Here is a 20,854-nt window from a genome sequence, read left to right on the forward strand (position 1 = left end):
GGAAAAAAATAGATAAATACACAATTATGGTCAGAGATATTACTACTCCTCTCTCGATACTTGCTACAAGTAATCAGAAAGTCAGCAAGGAAACGGTAAACTTGAACAACAATGATCAATCTGATCTGACTGATATTTGTAGAACACTCCGACAACAGTAGAATCCACATTCTGCTCAAATGCACATACATAGAACACTTAACAAGATAAGTCCATCTAGGCTAAAAAATAAATCTTAAATTCAAAAGGATTCAAATCATACAAAGTAAACTCTCTGACGAATAGCATTAAATTATAACTCAGTAATAAACAAATCCTTGGTAAATCCCCAAGGGCTTCAAAATCAAAGATCTCAGTTCCCACCTTAAGAAATTAGAAAATGAGAAGCAAATTAAGCTCTAAATAAGCAGAAGAAAGGAACTAATAAAACTCTTAGTGGAAATCAATATGAAGAGGGACCGGAGAGGAAGAAAAATACCACCAAAAGCTGTTTTTGAACAGAGTATTAAAACTAATAAACCTCTGAACAGATTGATCAAAAAAAAAAAAAAAAGAGAGAGAGAGAGAGAAGACACAAATTACATAAGGAATGAAAGAGGTGTCACCTCTACACACTCTACAAATATTCAGAAGATACTAGAACATTATGAACAAATTTGTCAATAAATCTGACAACTTAAATGAAATGAATGAATTCTCTGAAAGACTTTAATTACTAAAGCTCACTCAGAAAGAGATAACTTGAATAGCCTTTTACTATGAAAACTGACATCATAGTTAAAAATCTCCCCACAAAGAAATTCAAGGCCCAGATGGCTTTAATTCTTATCACACATTACAAGAAAAATAATTCCAATTCTATTTGGACTCTTCCAAAGAATTAAAAAGGAAGAAATACCTCTCAACTAATTCTATGAGGCCATTATTACCCTAATACCAAAAGCAAATACATTACATGAAAACTTAACACTATCATGACCTCATGACCACAGACATAAAAATTCTAAACAAAATTTTAGCAAAAATAAAAAATCCAAGAATATGTTACAAGAAAAATACATCATGATCAGGTAAGAAACTCAAGTTGGTAACTCACCATATTAACCTAAAAAAGAAAAGAAAACAGTAACAACAATATAAAAATCCTCAATAGGGGCGCCTGGGTGGCTCAGTGGGTTGAAGCCTCTGCCTTCGGCTCAGGTCATGATCCCAGAGTTCTGGGATCGAGTCCCGCATCGGGCTCTCTGCTCAGCAGGGAACCTGCTTTTCTCTCTCTCTCTGCCTGCTTCTCTGCCTACTTGTGATCTCTCTGTCAAATAAATAAATAAAATCTTTAAAAAAATAAATAAATAAAAATAAAATAAAATAAAAATCCTCAATAGACACAGAAAAGCCATTTGATAAATTCAACATCTATTTGTTAAAAACCCTCAACAAACCAGATGTAAAAGAGAACTTCCTCAACCTGAGGAAGAGTATCTATGAAAAACGTACAGCTAAAATCAGACTTAATGGTGAAAGACTCAGTGCTTTCCCCCTAAGATTATGAAAAAGACAGGAATGTTCACTCTTAATTACTTCTGTTAAACACTGTCTTAGAGGTTCTAGCCAGTACAATCAGGCAACAAAGATAAAATGTATCCAGACTGGAAAAGGGGAAGTAAAACTGGCTTTATTTGCAAACATAATTATCTATACAGAAAATACAATGGAATTTACAGAAAAGCTATTAGAACTAATAAATCAGTTTAGGAAGACTACAGAATACAAGATCAATATACAAATATCAATTCATTTCTATATGTTAGCAATGAACAATAACAACTGAATTTTTAAAATACCATTTAGAACAGTATCAAAAATATGAAATACTGGGGGCACCTGGGTGGCTCAGTAAGTTACACATCTGCCTTTAGCTCAGGTCATGATCTCAGCATCCCGAGATGGAACCCCACATCTGGCTCCCTGCTCACTGGGGAGTCTTCCTCCCTCTCCCTCTGCTGCTCCCCTTGCTTGTGCTCTCACTCACACACTCTCTCTCTCTCAAAAAAAAAAAAAAAAAGTGAAATACTGGAGATAAATCTGATAAAAGATTTTTATAGTGAAAACTACAAAATACTACTAAGAGAACTTAAAGTAGACCTAAATAGAGAAAATGTCCCTCTTCAGAAGACTATTAACATGTCCATTCTCCCCCCAACTGATTTATACATTTAATACAATCCCAATTAATATCCCAGCAGTCTTTGTTACAGAAATTGATAAATAGGACTCTCAAATTCTTAATGAAATGTGAAGGACATAGAACAGGCAAGACAACTTTAAATAAGAACAAAGCTGGAGCACTAACACTGCTTCAGTAATCATTGCAAAGCTACAGTAGTCAAGACAGTGGTTCTGGCATCCAGATAGACAAACAGATTATTGGAACAAGAAACCGGATATAAGGGAACCTGGGTGGCTCAGTGGGTTAAAGCCTCTGCTTTCAGTTCAGGTCATGATCCCAGGGTCCTGGGATCGAGTCCTGCATCGGGCTCTCTGCTCAGTGGGGAGCCTGCTTCCTCCTCTCTCTCTCTGCCTGCCTCTCTGCCTACCTGTGATCTGTGTGTCAAATAAATAAATAAAATCTTTAAAAAAAAAAAAAAAGAAACCGGATATAAACCTATGCATAGGCAACTGACTTTCAGTAAGTGCACTGACAAAAGCACAGCCTTTTCAAAGAAATGGCACTAGAACTGGATAAGCATATGCAACAACAACAACAAAGAACTTGGGATTCTTACTTTGTTTCATATATAAAAATAACTCAAAATGGAGCTTATATCTAAATGGAAGACCTAAAACTATAAAACTTTTAGAAGAGAACCTAGGAGAAAATATTTGATACCCTGAGTGAGGCAAAGATTTAGCTGCAATATCAAGAAAATGATCTATTAAAGAACAACTTGAAAAACTGGAACTTAATTAAAAACTTCTCTTCAAAAGACATCTGTTAAGAGAATGAAAATACAAGACACAGACTGGAGGAAAGCTCTGCAAACATGTATCTCCAGAGGACTCAGAGCCAGACTATATAAGGAATTCTCTAATTCTCAAGTCTCGATTACAAAACAAATAATGCAAGATAGACATGGGCAAAAAAGAGCCACTTTACCAAAAAAGATATATGGATGTCAAATAAGCACATGAAAAGATGCTCATTATCATTTTTCACTGTGGAACAACTACTTTGGAAAACAAATTAGCAGTTTAAGTTAAACATACACCCACTGTATGATCCAGACTTCCCACTGGTAGGTATTTATGCAAAAGAAAAAAAAAACATATGCGCATACAAAGACTTGTCCATGAATGTTCACAGAAGCTTTAACAGTCACACACTGGAATACTACTCGACAATTAAAAGGAATAAACTGTTGATATGCACAAGAAGTTGCACGAATTTCAAAGCATTGTGGTAAATAAAAGAAACCAACCCCAACATCATAGTCTCAAAACTATATATACCATAGGATTTCATTTACATGACATTCTCAAAAAGAGAAAACTACAGTGATGGAGAACACATCATTTGCCAGGGTTTAGAAGTGTGGACAGAGTGTGTGACTATAATGGCAAAGCACAAGAGAGTTTTGGGGGGTAATGCAACTGTTCTGTATCCTGATTGTGGTGGTAGTTACACAAATCTATACATATATTTATAGAACTACACACCACACATACACACAAAACATAAAAACCAAATTTGTTAAACGTAGCATATTCTACACACAACACAGACATATTCATTCCATCCCTCTCTCCTTCTCTCCCTCCCTTCCTTTCTCTTTGGTTTTTTCTTCTGCTTTCATTCTGCAGTGTATCAGGTAATCATGAATAACAGACTCCAGAGATCTGATCTGTTTTATAAGTATATAATAAGAATCCACTATGGGATGTAATATAATTTATTCAACGACATATGGACATTTAGGCAGTTTTTCAGTATTTTTCAATTACAATCAATCACATTATGAATAACCTTGTGCATATGTATTTGTATGTCAGATGTGTACCTTCAGGGTCAGTTTCTAGGATTGGGATTGCTGGGTTAAAAAAATAAACATGTATGTAGTTGTGTCAGATAATGTGCCAAATTTCATTCCATTAAGGCCATACCTTTTTTGTGTTCCCACCATCAAAGTTATGCTTTTCCACAGGCTCACTGAGGTGTTATCAAGCTTTTAGACTTTTGCCAGTCAGGTAAGTGAGAAGTGGTAGCTTGTTTATTTGTTTGTTTGTTTTTCATAGACAAAAAGTACATTTGTCAATTTTTAAACTTTTTTTTAAAGATTTTATTTATTTATTTGTCAGAGAGAGAGAGAGAGAGCGTGCCCACTGGCAGACAGAGGCAGAGGGAGAAGCAGGCTCCCTGCGAAGCAAGGAGCCTGATGTGGGACTCGATCCCAGGACGCTGGGATCATGACCTGAGCCGAAGGCAGCTGCTTAACCAACTGAGCCACCCAGGCATCCCAATTTTTAAACTTTTTAAATAACTTTATTGAGATATAATTCACATACTATGGAATTTCTCATTTAAAAAACACAATGTACAGTTTTTAGTATAGTCACAGAGATGTTCAATCATCACCACTAATTCCCGGACATTTTCATCACCCCAGTAAAGAAAACCCAAACCCTTTAGCAGCCACTCCCCATTCCTTCCTCCCCCAGTCCTAAGCTTTTTGTCTCTACTGATCTACTTTCTGGCTCTAAGGATTTGTCTATTTTGGACATTTTTTTGTGGTCATACATGGTCTTTTGTGACTGGCTTCACTCACTAAGCATGTTTTCAAGGTTCATTTGTAATTATAGCCCACATCCATACTTTCTTTTATGGCTGAATAATATTCTATTTTATTATTCATTCATGAGTTGATGGGACGTTGAGTTATTTCTACTTTGGGGCTATTGTGAAAAATACTTCTAAGAACATTCCTATATGAGTTTTTGTGTGCACATATGTTTTCATTTCTTTTGGGAATATACCCAAGACAACTGCTGGAACATACAGTAACTCTATACTTAGCATTTTGAAGAGCTGCCAGCCTGTTTTCCAAAAAAAACTGCACCATTTTATATTCTCAGCAGCAACGTATGACATTTTAATTTCTTCACATCTTCACCAATACTTGTTATTATCTGTCACTTTTATTATAAGTGTATCGGTGGATGTGAAGTTGTATCTCATTTTCGTTTTGGTTTGCATTTCTCTGATGGCTAATGACACTGACCATCTTTTATGTGCTTACTATTTGGAGAAATGCCTATTTAGATCCTTCGCCCATTTTTAATTGGGTTGTCTTTTTTCTACTGAGTTGTAAGAGTTCTTTACATGTTCTAGATACATATTCCACATCAGGTATATGCAATTTACAAAATTTTCACCCATTCACTTTTTTGACATTGCCCTTTGAAACTCAAAACTTTTACATTTTGATGATGTCCAATTTACCTATTTTTCCTTTCACTGTTTGTGCTTTTGGTGTCTTATCTACCAGGGAAACTCAAGCACACAATACTGTGACAGGCTAAATAATGGCTCCTCAAGATGTCCACAACCCAATCCCCAGAATCTATGAATGTTACTTTATATGGAAAAAGGCATTTTGTGGATGTGATTAAGTTAAGGGGATTTGAGACAGGGGGATCATCTTGTATTATCTACAGGAGTCCAATGTAATTATAATGGTCTTTATAAGAGGGAGGCAGATTAGAGGATCAGAAGGCAATGTGACAATGAAAAAAGCTGGAATGAACGAAGCAAGACGGTGGAGTAATAAGAGGAAAGGGCCATGAGCCAAGAAATGCAGGCAGCCTCTAGAAGCCCACAAAGGAGAGGAAAAAGATTCTCCACTTAAGCATCTACAAGGAACACACACCTGTCAACATCTTGATTTTATAATTCTGCCCCTTAGAACTATAAGGCAATAAATTTGCGTTGTTTTAGGAGACTAAAAACTGTGGTAATCTGCTACAGCAGCAATAGGACATTAATACAGGGTACAAGGTTTTAATTGGGGGGCAGCCATATAGGCACTCCCTTACTTGCACATTCCAGACTACCTGAAGGAAAGCAGGTATGTAGCATAAACCACACAGACTTAAGATCTGCTTACAGAATTTCTATTCTATTCCACTTATTGGTCTATATACATACACCAATACCTTACGTTTTGCAAGTATATAATTGCTTTACAGTATGTTTTAATAACTGCTTGTGCTAGTCACACCTCATAACTTTTCTTTTTCAGCATTTCCCCAGCATTCCTACATGTTTATTTTTCCATATGAACTTTAACATCAACTTTCCTAACTCTATAAAAAGTTGTGCTGGTATTTTTTAATTGCATCTGTGCCAAATTAATGTTAACTTGGGGAGAACAGACATCTTTATGATGTTGAGTTCTCCTATCCAAGCACAAGGAATGTCTTTCCACTATTCAAATCTACTTCTCTGGCTTCAGAAATGTTTTAAAGTTTTCCTCAGATTCTGCACATTTCTTGTTATTCTTAAAACTACTTTTTATTGCTGCTATTACTATTGATAACTTTTTGGCAGTGTCTGAAATATTTTAAAAGCTTTTAAAAGTTTGGTAAAGAGGGAGAAACAAAGAAAGAAAAAAGAAAACCATAAATAAAAATGTACACATCAGCTAGAGGGAACAAATGTGTGAATATGTGTGAGAGTAGCCTGTTAGCAGTTAACAGCCCAAGTTCAATGGGCATCATGGACAGGTTTTCTAAAGGGAACAGAGATATGGTTTAATTCACCATGAGAGTTCAGTGGAAGGGAGTTAAGATAATTGCTTCTGTAATGCAAGCAGCCAAAATCAATAGCTTAGAGTAAAAACCATAAGAAAAGTTCACCCGATACAGCATTAACATCTACCCCCTACTAACTCTTAAGACTAGAACTCTTTAAAATGTAAGAAATCTTCTATTACCAAAAACATCTAATTTCAACCAATTGCCACCATCATACTTCACAAGAGACACTGAAGGTATTTCCCTATAAAGATGAAAAAAGATAAGGCCTGCTTTTTCACTATTTTTAAGTGTTCTAACACACTGGCCAATGTAAAAATTAATGTAAACATACATATTAATATTATTCAATAAGCTGTTATTCAATCATTTGGAGCCTAGAAAAATGGCAATTTCAAATGGTTCAACTTAATGTGTGTGTGTGTGTGTCAAAGGAAAATAGAAAATATTTAAAAAGATGTTCACAAGTTCCAAATTTGTCTATTATTTTAATGCAATCCTAATCAAAAAGCAAACAGAGGGGCACCTGAGTCAGTTAAGTGACTGCCTTTGGCTCAGGTCATGATCCCAGGGTACTGGGATCAAGCCTGGCATCCGGCTCAGAGCCTGCTTCTCCCTCTCCCTCTGCCGCTCCCCCTGCTTGTGCTCTCTCTCTGTCAAATAAATAAATAAAATCTTTTTTTAAAAAAAGCAAATAGAAATTTTACATTTTCTTCAAAATGATTTTAGGGTTTGTAGAGAATAAAGACAAGATAGACAAGAAAGTGTTTTTCAAAAAACAGCAATTTAGGGGGAGAGAATGACCTGCCAAACCAGCTAATAAAATGGACAAATGAATAAAATAAGACAAAGACATGGGGGTGCCTGGGTGGCTCAGTGGGTTAAAGCCACTGCCTTCGGCTCGGGTCGTGATCCCGGAGTCCTGGGATCGAGCCCCACATCGGGCTCGATCTCATCGCTGCTCAGCGGGGAACCTGCTTCCTCCTCCCTCTCTCTCTGCCTGCCTCTCTGCCTGCTTGTGATCTCTGTCTGTTAAATAAATAAATAAAATCTTAAAAAAAAAAAAAAGACAAAGATGTAATACTTAAATTTAAAACAAAAATACACATCAGTTAGGAAAAAAACAGAAGATCAAATAATTCATCCAAGTATGTGATAGACTTTGCATGAAAAGGAAATACTGTGTTTAACTCAATAACTGATATTAAGGCAACTAACCATTTGAGAAAAATAGGTTCCCTACCTGATACCAAAAGACTGAAGAATTAGAGATTTTCATTTAAAAATAGAATTAGGGACGCCTGGGTGGCTCAGTCAGTTAGGCCGCTGCCTTCGGCTCAGGTCATGGTCCCGGCGTCCTGGGATCGAGTCCTACATCCGGCTCCTTGCTCAGCAGGGAACCTGCTTCTCCCTCTGCCTCTGCCTGCCACTATGTCTGCCTGTACTCACTCCATCTGACAAATAAATAAACTTAAATCTTAAAAAAAAATAAAAACAGAATTATAGAGAAAAAATATTGAATGTTTTATGCATAGGGCTTTTTACACATAACAACAAAGGCAGAAACCCTAAAGAAAAGAGTGACAGATTTGGCCAATAAATTTTAAAACAGTGGTAATAAATGGAAAATTGAAATGTAGAAAATTTAAATGCAAATGGAAATATGGGAAAAATGAAATCCGTAACTGTTCATTTAAGTCAAAAAAGAAAAATCCAAACCCCAATGGAAAAATTGACAAAAGACAGGATCAAACAATACAAAAGAAATATAAACAGTAGGGTGTTGTCTGGGTGGCTCAGTGGGTTAAGCCTCTGTCTTTGGCTCAGATCATGATCCCAGGGTCCTGGGATCGAGCCCCGAATCAGGCTCTCTGCTTGGCGGGGAGCCTGCTTCCTCCTCTCTCTCTGCCTGCCTCTGCCTACTTGTGATCTGTCAAACAAAATAAAATTTAAGAATCTTAAAAAAAAAAGAAAAAGAAATACAAACAGCTAGCAAATGTATAATAGTATTCCTAGTAACTTTTTTAATGGGTCAGACACTGTGCTAAGAGCTTTTCACCCACCACCTCTGTAAATCCTTGCAACAACTCAATGAGAAAGATGCTCTTATCATCCTTACTCTATGGGTAATGAAACTTAGACACAAAGTGGTCAATCATATTTACCAAAGTCATACAGCCAGAAAGCAGAAGATGACCAGAGCCCAGAGCCACACTGTGAGTCACTATTTCCACTTCCCAACTATTACCTCTTAGAGTCCTAGGCAAGGCCGTGAATTCTCTCACTGACTTAGGTCACTCACAAAGCACTTCTGATATGTTCTCCAACTCGTTGCCATACACAGAATGGTGGTTCCTAGAATTCTTTCCTCACTGACACACATTTTGACCAAGGTCCATATGCAGAATACTACCTAGGATCACTCAGAATTTCCTGAGGTTCTGTGACTCTCAGAATACCAGCTAGAGCTCTTGACCCCTCCTCTCTGAACTTGAGGTACTTCTTACACCTAACTTCCAAAACCAAGAGTTGGACACAACCAACATAGCCACCCAGGTGCCCTGATTCCTTATACTTGATAGACAGAAACTGTTCTCCATTTACTCATCCATATTTTATAACTTGTTTCATTTTTACAATGAACATGAATTTTTTGTGGAAGTGAAAAAAGCTTTTCCAAACTGACCTCCAAACCGTATGCACAGAAAAACTTACTATATATTATACTGTCTCATTTTACTGGAGATTAAAATCATGTATTATACTATCACAAGCAAGCACCTGCCAAGAGTACTGACAACCACAGAGGAATTGTAAGCAAGAAAAGATGTGAAGAGTTAAGAAAGGACTAGCACCCCACACAGGGCTAATATGAGGATTAAATGAGATAAGGTATGCAAAGCAATTAACACAGTGAAAATACTAGATAAACATTAGCCATCATCATTAAATAATTACAGGCATTATCAATTATAGGCAACAACTGCAAACATAATATATTCCCCAAATGGTGAAAAATCAAACTTGTATAATACTAGCATTTCAGAAATACCTCTTCTTCTTCAATCAGGTTCGTCTTTAATTGGTTATGGTTCACTACTTCTCTGACCAAGACAGGACTGAATGTGTTGAACACTTAAAATGCTTGGTCCAGGAAGAACACAACCCAGTCCTTAACCTCCAAAAGTTCATGCTCCTATACGAGCACAAATAAACCCAAATGCAGTTGGGAAGGAACTGACAATATTCAGAAATTTTCTATTTACAAGAATTTCTAAGATCCTATTAAAATTCAATCTAACTCCAACCTGCTTCCTTCTTACATCTTCTTCTCTTCAACATGAGTCTCGAGTAACCTTTTTTCACATCCAGACAGAACCCAAGAGAAGTCCCCAGTACCATGAGGTAAACCTTTAAATATGAAATAACTCCCCTACATGTGAAAGATCTGAAAAGAGAAACTGCCTTGTGGTAGTGCTATCTACTACTTCATTTCCTATTTGCAAATCAAGAAGCAATACTTCAGATGAAGTCACCAATTCACCAAGCATTTTTAAAAGTGTTCCAGTCTAAAAAAGTGTTCCACTGCCCTCCTTTTTTTTTTTTTTTTTTAATTTGACACAGAGAGAGAGATCACAAGGAGGCAGAGAGGCAGGCAGAGAGAAAGAGGGGGAAGCAGGCTCCCTGCTGAGCAGAGAGCCCAACACAGGGCTAGATCCCAGGACCCTGAGATCACGACCTGAGCTGAAGGCAGAGGCCTAACCCAGTGAGCCACCCAGGCACCCCAACACACTGCCCTCTCTTATGCACTGCTCTACTAAAAAACTTCTGGAATGACAAACTTTACTTATAAAGAACTTTGAGATAAGGCTTAGTTCTAGACAGCACCTTTCTACTATAAATAATTCCCTAGAAAATCTTCTGCTTCCAATTTAACCATTCCCAAAAAAAGAAAATCCAGGTAGGGCCCTTGCCATACCCTGGATACTAACTGCTAATTAATTTGTAGCAGTAGGGTTATCTTAGCCTATTTCTCAAACTTCCTTACTGTAACAGTTTTTTACTATTACATGTTTTGATCCAAATGTAATACTGTAACTATATAAGAACAATTAGTGGGGTGCCTGGGTGGCTCAGTGGGTTAAAGCCTCTGCCTTCCGCTCAGGTCATGATCTCAGGGTCCTGGGATCGAGCCCCGCATCGTGCTCTCTGCTCAGCAGGGAGCCTGCTTCCTCCTCTCTCTCTGTCTGCCTCTCTGCCTATTTGTGATCTCTCTCTGTCAAATAAATAAATAAAATCTTAAAAAAAATTAGTTAAGAACCAAAGTTAGACTGTTATAACATTTTGCAATCATAACTGATTTAGAAAACAGTCACAAATTTCTTAGAAATTAAGATGACTTAAAATACATTTCGATTTATAGGTAAGCAATCTAAGAAAATACTTTAAGCATGTAGAATTTTTTGTTTCAAATACAGAGCATGTTTCTTTTCTCAAACACTACAAGTTCACACAATAATTAAAATAATTTGTTCAAAAATGCAGGTTTGATTTATAGTAGCATAAAAAACAAAATACCTAAGAATAAATATAATAACCAAGAGGAGGAAGGCTTGTACATATTGAAAACTACAAAACACTGCTGAAAGAAATTACAGACAACACAAATAAATGGAAAGACATCCCATGTTCAGAAACTAGAAGACTTAATACTATTTAGATATCCAAACTATCCAAAGCAATTTCAAGATTCCATGCAACCCCTATGAAAACAACAAGAGCATTTTTTTGCATAAACAGAAAAAGCCATCCTAAAATCCATATGGGATTTCAAGGGACCCAAAACAGCCAAAACAAACTCTGAGGACTTACATTCCCTGATTTTGAAACATGTAACAAAGCTACAGTAATGGAAAGTATGGTAACTGCATAAAGAAATAAATAGACCGGGGGCACCTGGGTGGCTCAGTGGTTTAAAGCCTCTGCCTTCAGCTCCGGTCACGGTCCCAGTGTCCTGGGATGGAGACCCACATCAGGCTCTCTGCTCAGCAGGGAGCCTGCTTCCCCCTCTCTCTGCCTGCCTCTCTGCCTACTTATGATCTCTGACAAGTAAAAATTAAAAAAAAAAAAAAAAAAAAAGAAAGAAAGAAATAGACCAATGTTATAGAGCCCAGAAATAAATTCTCATATATAGTCACATGACCATCATGCAAGGTTTCCAAGACCACTCACCGGAGAAAGGACATCTCTTCAACAAATGGTGCTGGGGAAATAGGGTATTCACATGCAAAAGAATGAATGTGGACACTCACCTTACATCTTATACAAAAATGAACTGTAAACAGACTAAAGAATAGAAAGATCTAAAACTAAAATTCCTAGAGAAAATGGGAAAAGCTTCATGACATGGGATTTGTCAATGTTTCCTCAGTAGGACATTAAACGTACAGGCAGCAAAAGCAAAAGTAGACAAATGGAACATCAGGCTTAAAAACTTCTATGTATCAAAGGTTACAATCAAAAGAGTAAAACTGCAACCAACCCATGGTATGAGGGAAAGCATTTGCAAATCATCTATCTGATGAAGAGTTAATAACCAGTATATATAAAGAACTCCTGCAACTCAACAACAGAAATAACCCAATTTAAAGGTGGTTAAAGGACTTGAATAGATATTTCTCAAAAAAAAAAAAAAAAAAAGAGAGAGAGAGAGAGAGATAAATGGCCAAAAAGCCTATAAAAAGATGCTCAATGTCACTTACAAAAATGAAAATGAAAACCAGAATGAGACATATCCTTATATTCATTAAGATAGCCACTATAAATGAATAAAAACAAGTGTCGGTGAGAATGTGGAGAAAATTAACCGTTGTGAACTATTGGTAGAATCGTAAAATGGTGCAGCTACTATGGAAAACAGCATGGCAGTTGCTTAAATAATTAAAAACAGAACTACCATATGACCCAGTAATCCCACTTGTGGTATATATCTCAAAAGAATTATAAGCAGGATCTCAAAGAGATATTTGCACACCTATGTCCACAGCAGAATTATTTACAAAAACTTTCAAACAGCGAAAGCAATCCAAACATCCATTGACAGGTAAATGGATAAATGAAATGGAAAAAAATGGTCTATAAGTACAGGAGAATATTATTGAGTCTCAAAAAGGAAAGAAATCCTGCCGCATGGTACAATATGATGAACCTTCAGGACATTATCCTAAGTGAAATAAGCCAGCCACAAAAAGGTATTCACTCTTGGTATCTGCATGATACCACTTACATGAGGTATCTAAAATAGTCAAGTTCATCAAAACATAAAGTAGAACGATGGGGCAGGAGCAGGGGAGAGGGATGGGGAGTTGCTGTTCAATGGATATGGATAGAGAGTTCTGGAGATCTATTCCACAATGTGAATATACTTAATACTACTGAACTGTACTTTTAAGATGGTTAAGATGGTAAATTTTATGTTATGTGTTTTCTTACAATTAAATAGAAACAAAGCAGTTTTGACACTTGATTGTGACAAACATGTCAAGGATCCTCTTAGACCTTAGGCACTTTTCAGACCTTTGCTCTAAGTGCTAAATGTAACAAAATGAATCACATAAAGAGTTACAGCTTTCTAAAAATCTTTCTAAAGCAATTTCACAGGAATGAAAGAGAAATTGATTTAGTACTATAAATGAAACCACGTAACCCAAAAATGCCTTCATAAGAATGAACAAAGCATTAGAAATAAACATCTTTGGGAGCTCCTGGACCTCTAACAGAAGTCTCAGAGATTTCCCCATTGTCAAAAGCCGATGCCACTTCCAGCCTTTGGATTAACTCTAGTTTCTTTTAATCAGGGCTAGTTTCTGAGACTATCCCACATGTCTAGATTAACCTATCATACCAATCTAGAACTAAGTTATTGTTCACAGAATTTAGTCTTAATCTTGACCTAAGAATATATCAGGTACTTAAATCACTGAGAACAGAATCAGTAGTTTTCGCTACCAAGTATCTGTTCCCTAGATTATCTATTCATGGGTTTCCTTGGTTTCCTTTTACAAATGTACATGACTGGGGTGCCTGGGTGGCTCAGTCATTAAGCATCTGCCTTTGGCTCAGGTCATGATCCCAGGGTCCTGGGATCGAGCCCCCACACCAGGCTCCCTGCTCAGCGGGAACCCTGCTTCTCCCTCTCCCACGCCCCCTGCTCGTTTTTCCTCTATCGCTGTGTCTCCCTTTGTCAAATAAATAAAATCTTTTTTTTAAAAAATGTACATGATCCAGAATGGCCTGTAATCATTTTAATGGTTAACAATATGGATGATACGGATGTCTAAAGTCGTTTCAAAAAAAAAAAAAGTGCACTTCACTGGAATACTGAATACATTGCCTCTGCAGGAACTGGCAGTTCTGTTCTTTATCCAACTGGTATACATCAGAATCTTCTACCTTAAGTACTCATCCAGGATTATATATTTGGTTCTAGGAACAGACAGCTTTGGATGGAAACCTGGCTCAACTACCTACAAACTCTGTTACCTTCAGAATACTACTTGTGCCTGTTTTATAGATCGGGGTATATAAGAATCTGAAACCTTAAAATCCAAAAATTACAAAAGTGTGGTTTACATAAGTGTATATTGCTCAGTTACAAGGAAAAGCAACATGCAGAGAAGAAAAAAGTAGTGTCACCCTTCGTCTTATTACAGCAGAATTCCTAATGACACCAGCGACCAAGGTCCAAGTTTCACCCGTACTCTTGACTCTCAGCCCAGTCTCAGGTAAAGGGGAAAGATAAGATCATTTCAGGTAAACCTTCATTTAAAACCGAATGCCTGTTATGTACATACATAGCAGTTGACAGGTTCAAAAATTCCGGTCTGGGTGAAGAAATGTCACCCATAAAATAATTTAAGTTGCTAAATGTTCAGAATGAATGACAGATGAGTAACAAAGCCAATGGGCACAGAAATGGAGAAAGTCCAGAGGTGAGAGCCCACCACAATGCCTCCGACCTGGAGGTCGTGGGAGAGCTAAGAAGGGGAACAGACATTGACATCACTTGCTAAGGGTCAAAAACAAGACCTATGTGGCAGAAAGAACAATCACAGCATTAGTAAAACTGGGAAACCAGAGATGGTGTGATTATTCTGCCCTGGACATGTGCAGTGCATGCTGGTGGCTGGACACACGTGTGAGGGAAGACATCCAGTGGGCGACTGGAGAGCAGTGACTGAGGACTAAGGCAGAATGATAACCAAGAACTACAAAGTCCTGGAAATGAACGGGGAAAAGTTCCAAGAAGCAGCTATCAACAGTGTCTGATGCTGCTTAAAACAGATAGTGAGGAAAAATTCAGCCATAGAAAAATGGCCTCTCCATCTGCCAAGGCTGGTCAGAAAGCTCAAGCCACATGCAGATGAAAAAGAGATTCTAAAATATCAAAGACTCAGCAATGATTTAATTTTCCCCCAAGAGTAGTCTGGCTTATTACTACTCCGGATGGTAACAAATTAGATGATTTTTACATCTACTCTCAAACCTGATCTTTTTGGCAAGTGTCTATGAGGACCCACTGAAAGGATTATAAAGAGAAGGAAAATAGTCATTAACAAGAGAAAGAGAGGATACACTTTTTCCAACTACAGGATTCCAAAGCTTCTGGCAGTAGCAAACAGCTTTTAGTAAAAGTAAGCCAACAAAAGTTCATTAGTGAAGCAGTGTTAACAAAGTAATATTCTACTCACTGGGCTTTAAAGATTAGCCATTCTACCAACATACAAAACATTAGAACAACTCACTCTTAAGAAAAACACTTCTAAAAATATTTTTACATTAAAAAGTAATAATTTGATTAGAAAAAAAATACCACTCCTAATCAATTCTACCATCCTAAGACAAATTCCCTAATCACATTTTCATCTCTTCTGACCTTCATTACTAAGTATTTTGTTCATATGTTTTGTAGATAAAATACTTTTGGACCCTCCTCCTGCGCCTGTCATAAACACAAACTTAAAAACAAAAATTTCTACACAAAAATTAATCCATCCAGCAAACAAATTTAAAGGTCCTTGGGACACCCGGGTAGCTCAGTTGGTTAAGCATCTGTCTTCAACTCAGGTCATGATCCCAGGGTCTTGGGATAGAGTCCCACGTTGGGCTCCCTGCTCAGTGCAGAGCCTGCTTCTCCCTCTCCCTGCCGCTCCCCTTGCTTGTGGTATCTCTCTCTCTGACAAATAAATAAAATCTTAAAAAAAAAAAAAAGTCCTAATAAAGATTATCAAACTTTGCCTTGCCATTAATAGACAATAATACATGTGACACTGAAATTTGTCACAGACTCAAACAACCATATTCCTGAAAATCTGTCCAAGTTTATATCTACTAGATACATAAAATGCAGCTTTTTATTTATAATAAAAGATAACCATGCCTTCCAAAAACCCATCTGACAGTGGAACTTTATTACCTGGTATAAGATGCTTTTCAAAAAAGCTCTTCTTTGCTGGCCACAATGGGCAGATTAATAAATCAAAATACTACTGGGGCGCCTGGGTAGCTCAGCCGATTAGGCATTCGACCCTTGGTTTCCACTCAGGGTCATGTAATTGAGTCCTGCACTGGGCTTAGTGCTCAGCATGGAGTCTGCTTGCCCCCTCCCTCTGCTCCAATCTCTTTCTCAAATCAATAGAAATAATTTTAAAAAATCAAACTACTACTAAAAACTGTATGTTTAACACACATACACATATTTTCACTATACAGATCAATTTCCACTATTCTCAACATCTAGATCTTAGCTTCAAAGAATATTTTGACACCAATCCAGAATAAGTGAGTTATTTGTAGTAATCATAGTAACTTCCTCCTCTCCCAAGTCTTTCAAAATCCTTACAAACTGCAGAGCACAGCCAAAACATTCTTAAAGGTCCCTTTTCTCTGAAGTAATTATACACTCCCACTGATCAGTAAAATTGGATGTTAAGACACAGGAATGTTAAAACATTCAGGATGTTAAGACAAGGAATGGCTCACACTTCTGACTTAAGGAAATTAACATCCAGTCCAAACATAAAAAACTGCATTAGATAATGCACTTAACTATTTCTGCTGTTTTTCTTCAAGAGACAATGAGTTTTATTTTGTTGTGAAGATTTTCTAGTGATATTCTGCTGCAACTGAGGGAAAATATACAAAATACAAAATACCCAGAGAACCATCATTAATATTGCAGGAAAATCTTAACTTTGAAATACTAGTTAATACTACTAAAACACAAAAAATCCTCAAGGTATAAATTGACAAACTGAATTCAGCTACCTTCACAAATCTGCCCAGGCTTCCTGAAAAAAACTCAACAGCACGTTTTTAGGGCAAATGCTGTTATTTGTGACCCATCAGATGCCAAACTCATGGTATCACAATCATGTAAAAATCTATCTCATTTCTTCCACTGACCTCAAACAAAAACAATACTATAGTTTGATCAGCAAGAAGGCTCAAAGCATAGGCCATTTTTGGAGCAACCTCCACAGAAGATTTGATTAGAACCAGATTTCATATATGATGGGTAGAGACTTATGTTCTAAATTAGTATAATTACCGTCAATATCTTGACTAGCTGGTCTGTACATTGAAACTGTTCATACAGACACAACATCTCCAAACACCATAAAAGGTGTTTGATTCTGCCAGGACCACTAGTCAGCCATATCTTTTCAGACTTCACACACTGGCAAGAAATTCTCCTCATCTGAGCCTTAGACTTATCGGTATTAGAGACGTTCACTAAAACTTATAAACTAAACAAATAGGAAAATAACAAATATAATTTAGGCTGACATTTCACAAACAAGGGATTTGTTAACTATACTCAGGAAATTAGCATATATATGGCTGTGGGAGGAAAAAGCAGAAGGATAATATAACTTTAATGTTTTACGAGACTCAATCATTATTTTATTTCCCTGTGCTAATGGCCCATGAAGATAGTCATTCACTCAAACAAATGTTAAATCCCTACTGTGTGCGTGGCACTGTACAAAGTAAGCAAAAGAACAGAAAAAGAAAGGACACAATACCTGCCAAGGACTACTTGAAACAAAAGGAGACATGCACATTAAATTATTGTACTGTTTTAGCTTTACTGGACACCAACTACATGCAAGACCATACTGCACACCAGAGACGCACAATAGTAACATTAATCTAACTGCAGATCTGTAACCAATCAATGAACTATGACAACAACAGGCCTGACTATTCCTAAAGCAGCAATATTTTATTCTGGAAATAATCTTGCCTCTGTCAATTAATTCTTTCAATGGATGGCAATTCTCTGAATAATTTCCACCTACATTAACCCAAACTAAGGTTGCTTACAGAGTTAAATGAGAGAGTGTAATGCTTTGAACAAAAATAAATAACAGTAGAGAGACACATTTGTACTTTAACATTAATTTGGTTTGCATTTAGATACTGCCTTCAACATAGGTAACAAGTGACAAGTCATAAAGCAGAACACCAACCCGAAAGTTACTGTGGCAGGACATTATTTTCTTGTAGTAGCAGTACAGTGGGAAGTGGAAGCTAAACTAACAAGTTTTGCTAAGCTTTTTAAAAACCACTCACTTTTAGTGATTTCTTTGTGAAAGGTCTGTGACCACTCATTTCCCCTAGGCTCAAAACCAAGTAGTACCAACACAACTACAGATTTGGTCCTCTAGATTACAAAATAATTTTTAACCCTGTAGAAGTACCAGTTCTACAGTCATTCGAACCTAATGAGCTTTTTAAAAATAGGGATCAGCCCTTAACTAAATTACAGATAAAGTTTTGCAAACTAGAAACGGTATTCGTTTTTAAACTCTTCCACATTAAAGATGACACTCAATCTTAAAAATGTAAACAGACTTCTAATAGCTTACTAGAGAACTAAAGAAAATTGTGTTATATACACCGAACTGGTGCCTAAACAATCAATACGGCAAAGCGATAAAGGAGAGAGAAGATGAAGAAACAAGATTCCTCTCCAAGAAATGTTTGAGCAAATTCAAAGTGAAATTTCGGTAAGCTATGTTTTGAACCCTTTCCACCAGTCTTGCTATTTTTACTACGACATTTTCTGTGTGCCCGCCGTTATTAAAATCACAACCAAAGGGGGGGAAGTGTCCTAAAATTTGACTATTAACAGCAATCAAGTCTAAAAATATGCCCCTCCTACACAGTGGGCCAAGTGGCAAGAAGATACGAGAACTCAGGAAGTTTTGAAATGGCACTGACAGGAGTCAAGAGGAAAGACAAGGGGAAGGAATCACGGAGAACAAGAGCAACTCCGTGCAGCCAACGCCGCGAGTTGGCATTCGAACTGCAAGTTCCCGGCTCGGGACGGGACTCGACCGAGCAACTTCGCGCCGGACGGAGCTGCGCGCTCGGCCGCCCTCCGAGCCCCGAGCCGCAGCCCTTCCTCCCCGCTCGCAGCCCCGCGGCCGCCTCCGCGAGGGCGCGTTGACAGCCGCGGGGCCGGGCCCGGGAGATGCCGGCTGGCTGACACCCACCTTCTTTCTCGGCCCGCGCCGCGGCCACTACGAGGGTCATCACCAGGTGCAGCGCTCCCAGTAGGCCCGCGGCCGCGCTCCGCGGGCTCCTGCCGCGGCTGGCCGCGGGCTCCACACCGGCCCCTGCGGACGTGGAGGCGGCGGCGACTCCTGCTGCTCCTCCTCCAGCCCGCTTCCCCATCCCTGCCGGCCGGGGGCCGCCGCGCTCGAGGTCCGGCGCGGCCCTTCTCGGCGAGGCGGCGGCAGGGGCGGCGCGGGAGCCGTGGTCCGGGCTCTGGCCGCGGCGCCGGGGGCGAGGGCGGTTCCGGGCCCAGGGCTCGGGCTCCGGGCGTGGGTCTGGGTCCGTGCGTGCGTGTGAGCAGGAGTGTCAGTCACGGCCTCGGCCTCGGCATCGCCTACGGAGAGTCGAAGCGGAGAGGCCACGGGTCAAGCACGGCGGGCGGCCATACTGGAAACGGGCACGGGCCGCCGGCTCTGGGCGCTGGTCTGCGAGGGGCGGGGCGCGGTCCTGGGCACCGCCCCCGTCGTGCCGTCACCTAGGGGGCCGGGAGGTCAGTCTGTCTGCCCCGGAGTCCGTGGGCCCGAATTTCTTGTCCCGCTCTCGGAGGCCCACGGCTTCACCTGCCGGACGGGACACGGGCAGTACAAACCCAACCTGTCACCGCTGCCCCGCGGAGAAGGAGGAGGGAAGCAGGCCCGGGCCCAGCTGCCAGGACTTATGATGGCGGTTCACGCTTCTCAGAGGCAATGACGGCAATCACGTGGAGATAAGGGGGCCTTGCCGCGCAGCCGCCTTGGGGCGTGGGCGGGGCTGGGAGGAACTGCGGGGTACTGGGGGAGGCTCGCCTGCTGCTCCAACGCGGGAACTAACCCCTTGCATCTCCGGTACTGCAATGCGAGAGCCTTCCAGAGGACTGAGTGCGCATCCGGACCTCGAGGCCCAGCGCGGAAAATCCATTCCAGTGACTCCTCCTGGTCCCACCTCCGCCTTTCGGGTCGCCTGAGTATACTCGTGGCCTGATTCAGTTCCTGGTGGCGCTTCGTTTAGGACTTGACCCTCTCCATTCATCGTTATATCTTCATGACACACTACCCAGCGCTTAATGGAATCATCTTGCTCTTGGAATTGTGCCTGCTCTGCTGCGGGAAATCCCTTTGCAGTGTGTTTTTAAAGCAGCAGTGACCCTGGACGGGGAGGGCAGATTGTTCTTTAGAAAGTGCCCAGTGGCCATGCTGGCTTTGTCCTTCTTGGAATAATTCTTAAGACGTTTTCCACAGTTAGTTCCTGCAGGCCCAAATCAAACGCCTTCTTTAGGCTCCTTCAGGAAGCCTTCTCATGCCTCTTTCTACCTTAGGTGGCGGTTCTTGGTGGGCGTGGATTTTCCCTACAAAATTTAAGTTCCTTGAGAGTCCCTCATTATTCGTCTTAATAACTTCCCTTAACTTAGTAACTATCTTAGTAACTTCCCCCAATTCCAGAGTCC

General features: G+C 39.3%; 1 protein-coding gene across 1 annotated transcript in view; it reads right to left on the reverse strand.

The window, feature by feature from the left end:
- TMEM131 (transmembrane protein 131) overlaps window positions 1-19,769 on the reverse strand; it is a 229,654-nt gene extending 209,885 nt beyond the window's left edge. Inside the window, exon 1 of the mRNA XM_080813933.1 lies at window positions 19,371-19,769. Within this exon, the coding sequence (XP_080670059.1) occupies window positions 19,371-19,551 (181 nt within the window). The 5' untranslated portion in view covers window positions 19,552-19,769. The remainder of the gene's footprint in view (window positions 1-19,370) is intronic.
- Window positions 19,770-20,854: the final 1,085 nt, after the last annotated feature.

This window comes from Martes martes (genome assembly GCF_963455335.1).
Source record: "Martes martes genome assembly, chromosome: 9".
In the NCBI taxonomy this organism is placed as follows: domain Eukaryota; kingdom Metazoa; phylum Chordata; class Mammalia; order Carnivora; family Mustelidae; genus Martes; species Martes martes.